At 35.1% G+C, this 14250-nt stretch overlaps 1 protein-coding gene across 1 annotated transcript in view; it reads left to right on the top strand.

The window, feature by feature from the left end:
* ARAP2 (ArfGAP with RhoGAP domain, ankyrin repeat and PH domain 2) overlaps nucleotides 1-14250 on the top strand; it is a 125481-nt gene that overhangs the window by 85797 nt on the left and 25434 nt on the right. The window contains 7 exon segments of the mRNA XM_063401750.1: nucleotides 462-674; nucleotides 2275-2380; nucleotides 4197-4344; nucleotides 5051-5119; nucleotides 7373-7447; nucleotides 8456-8573; nucleotides 13035-13163. Coding sequence (XP_063257820.1) covers nucleotides 462-674; nucleotides 2275-2380; nucleotides 4197-4344; nucleotides 5051-5119; nucleotides 7373-7447; nucleotides 8456-8573; nucleotides 13035-13163 — 858 coding nt within the window.

The raw sequence follows: 14250 nt of genomic DNA, 5'->3' as shown, positions 1-14250 counted from the left end.
TTCAGGTTGGATGAATGCATTAATACTTTGAGTCTTAAGCCGAGTTCATCCATAGAGTAATAAAATAAAAGGAGTTTTCTCATGAAAGCAACTGTGTTTTATGTGTAATATACCTGTCATCAGAACTTCTTCTCTTGACTTGCCTTTTGAAAGTACTGTTTTAGGAAGTCCTGAAGAGATTTGGGGATTTGAAATGCCTGTAAAATATTCTTGAAATAGTCATCCCAGTCTTGCTTACTATTATGATGAGTATTTTTGTAAAGAGGTCTAGTTGGGTGTAAGAGGACTTGGCAGTTTTGTTTTTACTAACAAAGTATGTATAAAAGACCAGAAAGATTTTGTTAGGAAATGCAATGTGTTTGGCAGCCATATATAATTTTCATATAATGCTCTGTGGAATTTTTAAAAGAATTGTTAATTTTACATTCATTTATTTTCTCTCCTGTATTTTTGTGCCTTAGGTTTAGGTAGCAAGCAAATCTATCTTAAGAATGGTGATTCTTCCAATGTGGCTGAACTGCTGGAAAGCTTCAAAAAAGATGCAAGAAGTGTTAAACTAAGAGCAGGAAAACATCAACTTGAAGATGTGACTGATGTAATGAAAAGTTTTCTTTCTCAAATAGATGATGCACTTCTCACTAAAGAACTTTATCCATTCTGGATCTCTGCATTAGGTAGTGTATTCAATGACATTCAATACAATAAAGGTTATATGTACATTTTCAATATCAAATTTGAGGAGTTTGTTAATTTACTTACCCTGTGTCAACCTATGTTATTTCATAACTGGCAAAACAATGTAGTAGAAAAAATATTTCGGACATGGCTGTAATAGACGCATGTTAATCAGAGCTGCTTTTTATAATGTTCTTACAAAATTTTAGTTTCTATATTGCAATATTTGCAAGCTGCAAGAAACAAGTGGTTTCCCTGACAAACTGTGCTATAAAAATGCAGGTACAGCAGTAAGAGATGCATAGGAAATGCTGACAGAACATTGAGTTCTATCTTAATGCATAGGAGTCACATAAGCATATTTACAGTGTGGCATGTTTTGTCTTTCAAAAAAGATATTCAAAACATATTCCTCTCTAATTTTTGTTAAGTTCAAATATATGGATGTTGCTTTAATATGAGCTACTAGACTTTCAGGAAATTAAAATGTTATCAATATTACACATTTTTGACCTTTAAACTCAATTTCAAAAACTAGAGGAAAAAATATTAAGAGTTTATTCACTTACCACATGATTAATCTCATCAGAAACCAGAAAAAGTTCTGAGGCAGTTTAGATTTAACTCAGGTCTTTTAATGGTGTTACAGTGATTCCTCTTCCTGATCTGTACATGTGGCTACAAATTCTCCTTCTGCTTTGCAACAGAGAATCCTGTCTTGTTAAGTGATATAGAAGGTACTTCTAGGAAGACTAAAACATTTAAGAAAATAGATTAGAAGATCTTTAAACTGATGTTATTTATTTTTTTTTTCCAATTACCAAAGAAACCAAAACATAGTCAGTAGTTAGTGGAAAGCACCATCAATCAGCCAGAAGAGCTCTGTGCTTTCTTTTCAGAAACTTGAGAGAAGCAAAGGACTGAGAGAGAAAAGCTAACTTACTAAATGCAATCTACATTAACTTTGCTTATGCCCTGAGCATAAGGGGGCATAAGCAGCCCAGGGAGGCAGACTTGAGAGCTGTGCTTGCGTTTCAGATACGTCATTCCCAAACCTGGAATTCCTGCCATTGGTCTTGCCGTTGTTCAGCTATATGTAACTTGGTACAACTTATTTACCAGCCCTTTCCCCTTGCTCTTTCTCTCATCAGTTGTATATATACTTAGATCCTTAAACTACTCTGTGCCTTCAGAGACTTTTCCAGTAAATATTTAAAATACGAAAAGGTCTTTTCCTTTCTCATTGCTGGGAACTCGTAGAACTACATTTACACTTGTGCATATGCAGTTGTACATGTGCATGCACAAACTACAGATTTAATATGCTTTGAGAGAAAATGCAATTCCTGTTCTGCGCTTTAGCGGTGGCAAATGGTGCTTGAACATAGACTGTCCCTCTTTATTGGTGTTTCCCTGAACTGGTGTACAATAACAGACTTTTTTGATAGTGTATTGTCAGCATTGCCTTTATGAAGAACAGGTTGATTTGTTAAATAGCAATTTTAAAAGACTAGATGATGCTGATATAGTTAATGAGAACTGCTGTTGGTTTTTAGTGTGCATTGTTATTAATGCTCAATGATTATTATTTTCTGACAGATACACAGAACGAAAAGGAACGTGTGAGGAAGTACAGAGCTTTTATTCGGAGTCTTCCATCAGTCAATAGAGCAACTTTGGCTGCTATAATTGAACATCTTTACAGGTCATTGCAAATAATGTACTGTAGCAGAGAAATTCTTATATGATTCAGTATAATTCCACAATAGATAAAATGTGGCTTGTTTCATTAACTAGTACTCACAAAAGCTTATCTAGTTGCCGCAATTAATTACATTGGAATTCCTTTAATTGATAATGTGTTTTTTCTTTGGTTGTATTTTTAGCAGTAGGTATCTATAAAAATCAATGGATTAGAACAGCCTTACAGGGAGAGAGGGCTGCCAGTAGGGTAGCAGCAGTCCAAGTAGGGTAATTTTTGATGTAGCTGCTTTAAGTAATTTCATTTTACTCCAGTCTGCTAGTCTTCCAGAGGATTGTTGCAAATGGTTCTTGAAATTAAATTTTTTTTTCAGTGAAAATGTCCTTCTCCACAATCTGTTTTGCACATAATAACTTCGAGAATTACCTACCCTTTTTGTTTTTCATCAGTTCTTTATTTTACAACTGAGATAGTGCTAGAGAATTTCCAAAACATGAACTTGTTTAAACACCAAAGGCCACGACTTATTCCTAGATCAAAGAAGGGGCAGAAAATGTGTAAAAAATATGTGACAGGATGACTCTGAGGTGTCATGGTTAAATAGTACTGGTCTATATTATATCATCTATTGAACAAGTCAAATTATATTTCTGATGAATTGCAGTGAGTGTAGAATGTGTAGAAACTTTTCTTTACAGGATGCTGTGTTCAGAAATTATTACGTAGCTAGGTAAATAGCAGATGTCATTTAAAAATATGTATGTGATTGGTGCCATTGGATATTGTGTTTGAGAACTTTCTACGTATATCCAGTTAGAGATATGAGTCTGATGTTGCATCTGTTCCGAAATTAGTATGAATTCATGCATGTAACAGCCAAAAATCTGTGGTAGTTTAAAGTGTTTGCCTCTAAAAGAGGGCATGTTATGTGAACAACAGAAAAGTTCTGATATGAAAACTTTACCCTAGGGATAGGAACTAAGAAGGACCTAATTTCTTTCCACATTTTGTTTGATCTTTGATCTCAAGCTTTTAGGATATACTCACATTACATAATATAGTGAAACTGTATTTAGCATTGGTTTGGCTTCACCTGGAGCACTGTGTGCAGTTCTGGGGTCTGCAATTAAAGGATGTTAAGGTGTTTGAATGCATCCCGAGGAAGGCAACAGTGCTGGTGAAAGGGCTGGAAGGAATCCCCTGTGGGGAGAGGTTGAAGACTCTGGGCTTTTCTGCTTCAGGGAAATGTAGGCTGAGGAGTGCCCTCATTGCTCTGTACAGCTTTCTGAGGGGGGGGAGAGGGAGGCGCTGATCTCTGGTCCCTGGTATCCAGCAGTAGGGTGCATGGAAATGGTTCACAACTGCATCCAGACAAGTACCAACTTGTCATTAGGGAGCACTTCCTTACTTAAAAGGGTGGTCAAACACTGTAACAGGCTTTTTAGAGGGGTGGTGGATGACCCAAGCCTGTCAGTGCTGTTGGACAGTACCCTTAGCTTTTGGTCAGCCCTTAAGAGATCCAGCAGTTGGATTAGATGATTGTTATAGGTCCCTTCTAACTCAAGTATTCTATTCTGGTTTTATTGTTTTCCATTCTAAGCAGTTTTGGTATCACTTGAAATGAGGTTAGAAAGTTTTCATTTCTGTAATGAGAAATAAAGAATATAAAGAAATATTAAATAAATAAGTAATAGTACATGTTTTCATTGCATTTAGTGTAGTTACCTTTTCTGAAGTGCTCTCCATATTCTCTAAAGGAGCCTCAGACAGTCAAAGGAACAGTGAAACTGTCTAAATATATTTATTTTTCCTTTAACAGGGTGCAGAAGTGTTCTGAAATTAACCAAATGAACCCTCACAATTTGGCCATGGTGTTTTCCTCATGTTTATTTCAAACTAAAGGCCAAACTAGTGAAGAAGTCAATGTAATTGAAGATCTAATAAAAAATTATGTGCAACTTTTTCATGTAGGTATCTTTATATGTATCCTAACTGCTCAGATGTCAGAGATTCAAAAATATAAAAAATCTGCTTTAAAATGGTCTTTCTACTAGTTCAGTGATTTGAGAATTTACAGGGTTTTTGAATTCTAATTCAGTGGATGTTTTTCTTGGCCTGCTTTAAATTTTATTTCCCAGTTAGTTTAACCTGTGTAAGAAAGACTGTTTATGGGATGTTGTGAGCTTCTGTTTTCCAAAATGATGCTCATTCTCCTTGCCATCAAAAGCTTACTAAATTTAAGAAAATTTTATGATTATGACTATTAAAAATAATGCTTCTAATTAAAATTTATGGGCCTGATCAGAACTGAAGCATGGAAGGACTTTGTGTTCTTAGTCTCTGAGCTATGATTACAATTTGTTTTGTTCCTTAGACCCAGAAATAATGTTAAATCCAATTGCATAGAAAAGCTACAACTAGCAGCAATTCATATTAGCCATTTTGATTTGGAGTTGACTGTGCCAATATAACATTGTTTTGCAGTTTTTCATTGGTTACTCTATGTTTCAATATGTATTCCATGAAGTTTGTACTACTGTGTCCCACAAATGAAGAGCTGCTTCTGACTGATAGAATATTTTGCATTCCTGCTTCTATGAGAACATGATTGATGGTATTGGTAATCATTACAATAATTATTATTAACCACTCCAAAATGATTTATTTATACAGATAAATGAAGACCAAGTCAAACAAATGGACATAGAGAACAGTTTTATTACAAGATGGAAAGACACTCAGGTAAGTGTCCAGTTAGGCATGAATAAAAGGGAGTGAGGCCTTAACATCTCTGTACTTAGGTGTGGGTGCTCTTCTGTTCATCACTGAGACAGCATCACCCCAGGCACTGCACAGATGCTAAGTCTTGCTTGAACCAGGTGCAAGATAAAGTGGCTCAGCTCTTGTTCTTGCTCAACCACCCTCATCAGTTCTCCACAGTAGTTTTCCACAGGCTTCCAGTTAAAGTTAAAACTAATGATGTGGTGCAGTGATATATCAGCAGCACTGTAATTGTGTAAATGTCATGGGTGGTTGGCAACTTAGGCCTCAGGCAGCCACAATTAAGAATTGTAAGAATTCTCTACATTTAACAACTGCTAGTCTGACATCATTGCATCAAAATGTGTGCATATATGTGGGAAAATCAGTGATGTAGATACTTAATACTTTGGAATATATAGGTTCTCACAGTACTGTTATCTCTTGTGATGCAGAATGTTCAGAGAACATCTGAACTGAATTTCTGCTGAATTACTCAAAGTTCACATGTCTGAAATGTCACTGAAGTTGTGTTCCAGGTGGCACTTCATTAGTCGCTTTTCATTTTCTGTCCACCATATACTTATGCCAGCTGTTGCAGTAATTTACATCACATTTTCTCCTCATACAGTTGTTTATATGAGCCCAGTGGAAATCATGTGTCAGCTTCATTCTTATTTCCAACCTTTTTCTGTAATATCATCTGAAAAGCAAATTTTGTAACTAAATGAGCTTTTTTGAGTCTGTGCCACTATAATTAAGCAGCTTTCTTCAAAGTAGCTTTGTAATGTTTTTCCTCAGAAATGTTTCCATTAGTTTTCTATTCTCAAAGGCTAAACTAACTTAAAAGTTGCCGTTTTTCAGAATGTTAATGTTCTTTAAAATTCAGCACGGCCAATTATTTTTCTATAGAAATGTAATCTTAGCTTCTGGAAATTGGTCAAAATGTATCCCAAAGCTCAACTGTTTTCATATATATATATATAATCTGTGTGTGTGTGTGTATATATATATATTTCTATATACTTTTCTTAACCTTTTCCTCTGTTTGTAGTGATATATAATTAAGCAGCATCACTATCGATACCATTCTCAAAAATGAAGACACAAATTTTTATCTTAGTATTAATTTGATTATTAATTCTTTATATTTGCCTATTAATAGAATTGTATGCTTTCTTATCGGTCCCTCTTTCTGCCTTAATTTTTCTTCATATGCTCTGATCATCACTTATTTGTTAGGAAATATTCTTGGTACTGGAGTGAGATGAATTGCAATTTTTTGAAGATGCTTATGACTATACTAAAAGGGAATTAGAGCAGGCAAAATGTGAGACATTTTTAACTTTAGAAAAATAAAGTAATTTCTAAACCGTAAATATAATTTTATTGCCATAGATGAGCAAACCTAGTTAAAATGGAAAATATTACATCCCTTCTCATGAATCATGTGTTTCTTTATGGTCATAAAATTTGGATTTACTGCCTTTCCAATTTTTTTTGAGTTTTATGTTGTTAGACATTCTCAAAAAACATTTGTTAGTATTGAGTGTATGAAACTGTTATATGTCATAAATTTGCTTTATCTGATTATTCCACATTAACATTGTGTGGGAAGTCTAGCCTTCTCTCCAACAAATTTGAAGAGCTATATTTAACAGAAGTTGATATCAAGAGTATTTGATTTAATTCCTTCTTTAATTAGGTATTGACAAGTTTTTCATTGTGATTAAGAATCATACAGTATTTGTAGTAGTGAATTTTTATTTTCTTGATATGTACATACGTCTATGTGGCTGAAATACTCTGTTATTTTTAATTTTTTATCTCACTCTTAACTTAAGCCATTTTGGGGTTACAGTCCTTTTTAATTATTTTAAATTCTATAAATCCGTTTTGATTCTGTGAGCCTGACTAACCTCAAAATCAGAGTCAGGCTTCTGGCAGTTTAAGATACTGAGATACACTTGTGTCTTAGACTTTGTAATCTTAAATGTAAATTTAAAATTTCCACTTATGCCACGTCGCCCTTATTTTTCCTGCTCTTGAACGTGTATTTGTAAATTAATGGTAATTTTATTTGATATGATTTTGTTGGAATTATTCAGGGTTTGGATTTTTCTTCCTGAATCAGTGAATAGGTATTTTTTTTCCTTACACTAGTTAAAGAATTGTACTTTCCGTATTTAAAGTGTTAATTTTAAACAATTAAATATTTTTAATTCTTCCTTTTAGGTTTCCCAGGCTGGAGATTTGCTTATTGAAGTTTATGTGGAAAGAAAGGAGCCAGACTGTAGTATTATAATCAGGGTTAGTGTATAAATATGATACAGTGATTTTATGAAGCTCTTTTTCTTGAAGTATATCAGATTTATTTTAATACTTGTTTTAGTAAAAGTACACAATGAAAGTATGAGTTTGTTTATCACTAGTCTTTTAAATTTTGTTTTAGAATTTGCTGTGTTGCCTAAATTGTGTAAAGACTGATCATTATGCATTTTGCATTTTTAAGAAAACTTTTAAGAAAAACGATACAATTTTAAAACGGAGATGTCCTGCTTTAGTTCTACTGTAGTATACAACAGTATAAATTCTCCCAAATCCACATGTGCAACATGAGCATTAACAAGTACACAGTGAATGTTGCTTTTATCTGATAGTTCAGGCCATCAAAACAACATTTCTCCTTCCTTTTTGTCTGTGGCTTTCTTTTTTCTTTTAGTATTAAGAAACCAAAGCTTGTTACGAACTATAACAGAGATTTTTTAGCTTTCTATTTAATAGTGTATTTAAACACCTGCATCTCCATTTAATAGTGTTCTGTTATTTTTTATTACACCTCTCTGGTTTGGTTTCCTTTTTTGTTCTGTTTAGCATATGACTCTCAAACAGTTTTGTTTGTACACATATAGGGTATGTGGAATACATAGATAGACATATGCACATAACACATGCTTTTCAAAATAGGAATAAAAATGGGAATATGCATTGCTAAGATAAAAAGAATGGTGCTTCTCTAATATTTATGTTCCCACACCCAAGAAAATATATCAAAGCTTTTTATTTCTGAATTTTTCTGGGATTGAGAAAAGGAATTTAAAGCTACCAAGTTAACAGTCATCTTAAAAATATAACTTTAATCTCGTGGAACAGAATAAGGAAAGCCTGCTGAAATCTGATAGATACTTTATGGGTTTCCAGCTCGTATATTTACTGCTTTTTGGCCTTTTTCTTTTTCCTCTAAGGGCAGTTGCAGGGAGGAAGACTCAGAAAACAGTAGTTGAAATGTATTATAAACTGACTCAATTTGTATTACAGGTATCACCTTTGATGGAAGCAGAGGAATTAACTAATGATGTTTTAGGAATCAAAAACATTATTCCCAGCAAAGATGATATCTGGGCTGCTTTTGAAGTACTTGAAAATGGAGAATTAGGTTAGTGATACTTAAATTTATGCATGTCAATCAACTTTTATTATTTTAGTTTTTCAATACTCAGTATCCTCAAAAGCTTATTTAGAGACTTCATGGAAACAAAAAAATAGCTTTCATGCCAATGTTTTACACATGGTTGTTGTGGCATCTGCATGACTTCTTTCTTTACTTTGCCAGAAATGATGTGATGAATTGTTGTAAATTGCTTGTAATAAATTAGGGGCTGAGAAGATGTTCCTTATATTGCAGTGCCTTGCAGTTCATTAATCATCAGCTATAGAAAAGTAGGTCTTACCAGTAAGTCTTAGAGGAAAATCCTATTTTCATAAGAATGTCAGCACTTGATTTTATAAGCAATAATATTTTTGAAAAAATTAAATGAGAAAACACGTATCATACTTAGGAGAAAGAATCTTTTCTATTTTGTTTATTCAAATATTTAATGTACATAGATAAAAAAAAGAGGCATAAAGTATGTAATTTTTTACACACTTTAAAGTGTGTTTTTGGCAAGTGGCATTATGGTGCATCTAGCAAAATCTTGAAAAATTTGTTTGAAATATGGTTTTGCTGCCAACAAAAGCAAATGTCACATGGCCACAATATTCATGAATGGTAAAGACGTTTTAATATTGGGAATTCTTTCTACATGGTGGAGAATTTTATTTATAGAGGTTCCCAAAACAACCTAAAGTAATAGGGTTTTTTTTTAATTAAAACATATTTTGATGAATATTCCTTAAGGTAATCTTAGGGAATTTTTGAAGAATATATGAGGACAGAATATGCAACATCTATTTGCATTTCCTAGTAAGTTGCTGCTCTTAACTATTCTCGTGTTACAGAGAAAGACTGTGGACTTGTTTATTTCTATAGTGAAGACACCTATTTTCAAGTCAAGAAAAAAAAAAGAAAGTTGACAAAATAAGATTACTAAATATTGTTCTAATATATTTTGATTAGTTTTGTTGTACTTGATTTTCAGATGTGCTTACAATAATTTCTCCAGTGTTACTAATATTACTTATGTACACAGTCTTGAGCCTGGCACTATAAAAAACTAGAATGGAAGTGTATTCTCCCTTTCAACTTAAATAAATTATCCTGAGCCCTCTTCACATCTTACAATCTGTTGGTGATGCTGCATAGGGTTGTAACACAGAGTTCATTTCCAGATTCATAGATGTGAGTACCAACTGACAAAGAATGCTAGCATCTGTTACCTTTAGAAGAGTCCTGATAATTCCTACAAGTGCAGTGCAAATCACATTTCTTTAGACTAAATAATGCAAAAAAACTAAATTTTATTTTCTTAAACTTGATATATGGTGCTCACAGGAACATGAAAACTGAAGCACATATGGCCAAGATAACATAAAAGTAAATAAACAGACAGACCCCACAACAGCTTCTTGAGGTATTTAGGTGCAACAACTAATATTTTAATGGGGTATCAAAATGTTGTCTCAGCTAATGACTATGGAAGGCAAACAAAATTAAGCTAAGAGTGAGACACTAGAGGCCATATATTACACAATAAATATGGGCAAGACATTACAGTGTATCCTACTGAAAGAAGAGTTTCTAACACAAAGTGGAAATGGCACACCAGTGTTTTAAATCCAAAACAACCAAACAAAAAGCAAACTAAATTAAGTCCTGATTCATCACCTGACTCCTGTTAGTAGAGACTGTGTTGATGAAATGTCTTCTTCATGGATCCCTTTTCTGGAAGAATCAGTGCATGAGAACAAGTGAATTATTATTTGAAAATAAAAAATGTTGTTGTAAAGAGACATTTAGGTAGACTGCTGGGATCCTATGGCTGAACCTAACAGGTTTGCAGAGGGTGGGAACACAGAGAAAATTAGTTCTATAAAGTCTTTGCTCCAAATGTGACACTCAAGAACTAAAAGACGACTTGAGTTTTCACTAGTGCAAGTTGATTCTACTACTGTCATTTGACAAACACTATCTGAGGCATTTACAAACTAGTTGAGATTCTGACACAAAATGACAGAAAAAGGTTTGCATATTTGTTTCCAATGTACATCGGTAGTCACAGTGTCCTTCTGATAAAAATTAATTTTCTGCTTTTTTTCCTACTGTGGTCTGCTACCTGTCCAGCACATGGTGGTATTCTCCTTGTTATACTCAACCCTGAATTTTTTTACTCTTTAAGTTTTTATTTTACTTTTTAATATCTATTGTCGGGAAAACAACCCCTGAGAAAGCAAGAAAATTTGAATCATATTTTCTAGAAAGTTGTTGTCTACTAATAGTTAATATTGTTTAAGCTGAAAATGTCTGGTTTAGGATATTTACTACCATATGATGATCTAAGTGAAAGAAAGGTAATTGAAGGTATGTATTGACTGCTTCAAAATACTAGAATTGCAATATTAAAAAATCAGCTAAATTATTTGCATATGGAAAAGCTGCAATAATTGATGATTTTATCAAACCTAATGCAGAATATTTAATACCATATGCTTTTACAAAATAAGGTGTATATAATTTTTTTTTAATACTATGTGATTGATGGATAGTTTGTAAATGAGGTATGTTGCCAGTAAAATAGCTAATGGTTTTCATAATGATGATTTATATACCATGTAATCCATGATGACAGATGGTCTTAAATGTAACTATAAATAAAAGAGTAGGTGTTTACTGTGGGAGTGCTGGTGTTCTTGGAAGATGTGGTGACTTGCCAGCCTCTTGCCTTTGCAAAGTTTTTCTCCTTAAAGTGGGTTTTCCCTCTTGTACAAAGGTATCAAGTGTTTAAGCTTTATAACATCAGAGTCCACACTTTCCCAAAAATTTAGAAGTTTGACATTTGAAACAAAAGGGCCAGAAGGAGTGGTGTTAATAAAGTAGGGGTTGAGCTGCTCTCTGTAGAATGGTATTCTTGTTAGGCTGCTTTGGAGTCATGTCTGAATAATGAAATATTTATATGGGTGGTCTCACAGCTCTACAGGTAGCGTAGGTATTTTTGCATCCCGAACTAGCAGTGGGTTTTTTTGTAACTTAAGTGTATTATCTGTGGCTGCTGCTTTCTGAGGCTCTAGTGTTCAGGTGTTCTAGAAAGTACGTTCTGCTAGACTGTAGTGCTGGAGAGTCCCAAAGCAGCTGTTGACATTTCATATTCATCTACCATAGCAGCAATGAAAAATGAGATTATGGCTGCATACTTTGCCCTTCAGTACTCAAGGGACATGGCTAGACTGTGACCCAACATGACAGTGTCACAGAGGTGTGCCTTTCAGGATCCATACCCAGCTCTTCTCAAGGCCTGACCCACATAAATTGGTATGCAAATGGGAACACAGATATTTTGGAAAAATATCTCTTTGGAGATATAATGACGTTTGAACCCACAAAGCCATTGTTAAGGCTTTTGTGAGTTCATGAATTGCTGCAGGGGCTTGCTGCTGAGCAGGTGAAAGCTTCAGGGATGTGAATGGTTCTTCCCTCACTCACATCAGTGTTGTGTTCATGTGACGGGGCTGTTCATGTGACAATCAGATTTCTGCTGGATCTGGTAATGCAGATTTAAGGACTATTTGCAAGATCTTTTCTGCCTTCATTTGGTAGGTGGACTGGGGTTTGTATGGAGTACTGCCTGGGCTTTCTTATCACTGCAGTTTTTTAATTCTGTGCTAGGTCGCAGAGTTTCTCTTCTAGGATGGATGATGCCTATCCAAAATTGTATGTTTGGGCATCTGAAGTTTTGCAGTGCACACAAGCAGTTTAGTATGTGTGCACCATGCCTTCAGTGGTAGTTTAACCTTCCTGCACTTTTTGTACAAGATTGAAATACACAGGTGCAAGTTTGGATATTCCCTAACCACAGCAACAGGGTGAAGACCTAGTAAGACCACATGCTTTCCCCCTCTAATAAAAAGAATCTAATGAAACCATAAGTCTGTTTCAGTCTTCTTTGATAAACAAGAGACAGTATAATCTGTACCAGTTGGAGGCATTTTTTTCACTGTGATTGCTCTAAATGCTTTGGGTCTTTGATTGCAGAGAATTGGTAACTGTGATGTTGCATTTTCATACTGAGCATAGGTCAGTAAGGCACAGTGTTGCTGAAGTCCTCAGTTCTGTTTGATCATATTTAGGCATGCTCTGTAATAGCTCCTAACTTTTGAATTTAGTTTGAAAGCAGTGCTTTAGTGTCTTTACATTAAAAATGTAACAATACAAAAGAGCGATTGAACATTTGGCTTGTTTAATTTTATATTCATTACCTGTGCAAATACTGCCAGCAAAGCATTGTCAATGAAGTGCCTAATTGTCTTATTTTGAAAGCAGTATTTTTCTTCCAAAGCTCAAAGTCAATGAGACCTTGTTGTGTACAGGCAAATATCACCTGTGAGGGCCTCCAGTATTGTTGGGTTTTCTCTTTTATTTTAATTCCAGTTTTTTGTGTTTTGTTTCTTTGGCATTTTTCAGAACGTCCTCTGCATTATACAGAGAATGTACTAGAACAAGTTCTTCACTGGAGTTCACTACCAGAGCCTGGCACTGCATATCTAATAATAAAGAGATTTCTAACAGCAGACATGGTGAATCTCTACAGTGGTATGTAGTTTGTTTTTTTTTTTACTTAGTTATTTTACACGGATAAACATCCTCAAATATGAGGATGCCAATTGTTCTCAGTAGAGCAAAGTATCCCAGAACAAATAAATTACTGCGACTTCAAAAAAATTACAGATTTACAGAGGGTCGTGGCAACTCCCTATGAAAACACAGAGGTTATGGATGTTTGTTTCTGCAAAGTCTAAGGTCTCCCATTGAAATATAAAACTGTACAGAAATTCTGCGGTCAGGTCACACTTTGTGAACTTCTGCTGTGAAGCTTGAAATTGCTCTTATCTAAGACTTATTATTTGACTACATTTATATAACTATGGTATACTGATAGAAATTTCTATTATCTAATTTGATGCCTCCAAACTACAAAGCTAATTTCACAGAATCATGAAATATTCTGAGTTGGAAGGGACCCATAAGGATCAACAAAGTCCAACTCCTCTCTTTACACAGGACAGCCCCAGGAATAACTCCATGTTCCTGTTAGCATTGTGCTTCTTTAACTCTCAGCCTGATGCTGTGAGCACTTCCCTGGGGAGCCTTTTCTAGTGCCCACCTACCCTCTGGGGGAAACTTTAATGATATCCAGCCTAAACTTCCCTTACACAGCTTCAGACCATTCTGTTATCCTGACACTGAGAAAAGATCAATGTTTGCCCCTCTGCGTCCCGTCACAAGGAAGTTTTTGACTGCAATGAGGTGTCCCCGCATTCTTCTCCAGGCTGAACAAACCAAGTGACCTCAGCCACTCCTTACACTTGAGGGCTTCTCCTCAAGGCCCTTCACCATTTTGTTGCTATTCTTTGGACACTCTCTAACAGCTTTAGATCCTTCTTATATTGTGGCACCCAAAACTGCACACAAGACTCAAGGTGAGGCTGCCCCAGCTCAGAGCAGAGCAGGACAATCCCCTCCCTTGCCTGGATGGCCATGCTGTGCCTGATGCTGCCCAGGACAGGGTTGTCCCTCCTGGCTGCCAGGGCACTGCTGGCTCATGTTCAACTTGTCATGGACCAGAACCCCCAGGTCCCTTTCCATGTCACTGCTTTCCAGCATCTCATTCCCAGTCTGT

The sequence above is a fragment of the Prinia subflava genome, chromosome 7, assembly GCF_021018805.1.
Source record: "Prinia subflava isolate CZ2003 ecotype Zambia chromosome 7, Cam_Psub_1.2, whole genome shotgun sequence".
Classification (NCBI taxonomy): domain Eukaryota; kingdom Metazoa; phylum Chordata; class Aves; order Passeriformes; family Cisticolidae; genus Prinia; species Prinia subflava.
The sequence above is the reverse complement of the archived record's forward strand: the minus strand, read 5'-3'. Positions and strand labels throughout refer to the sequence as shown.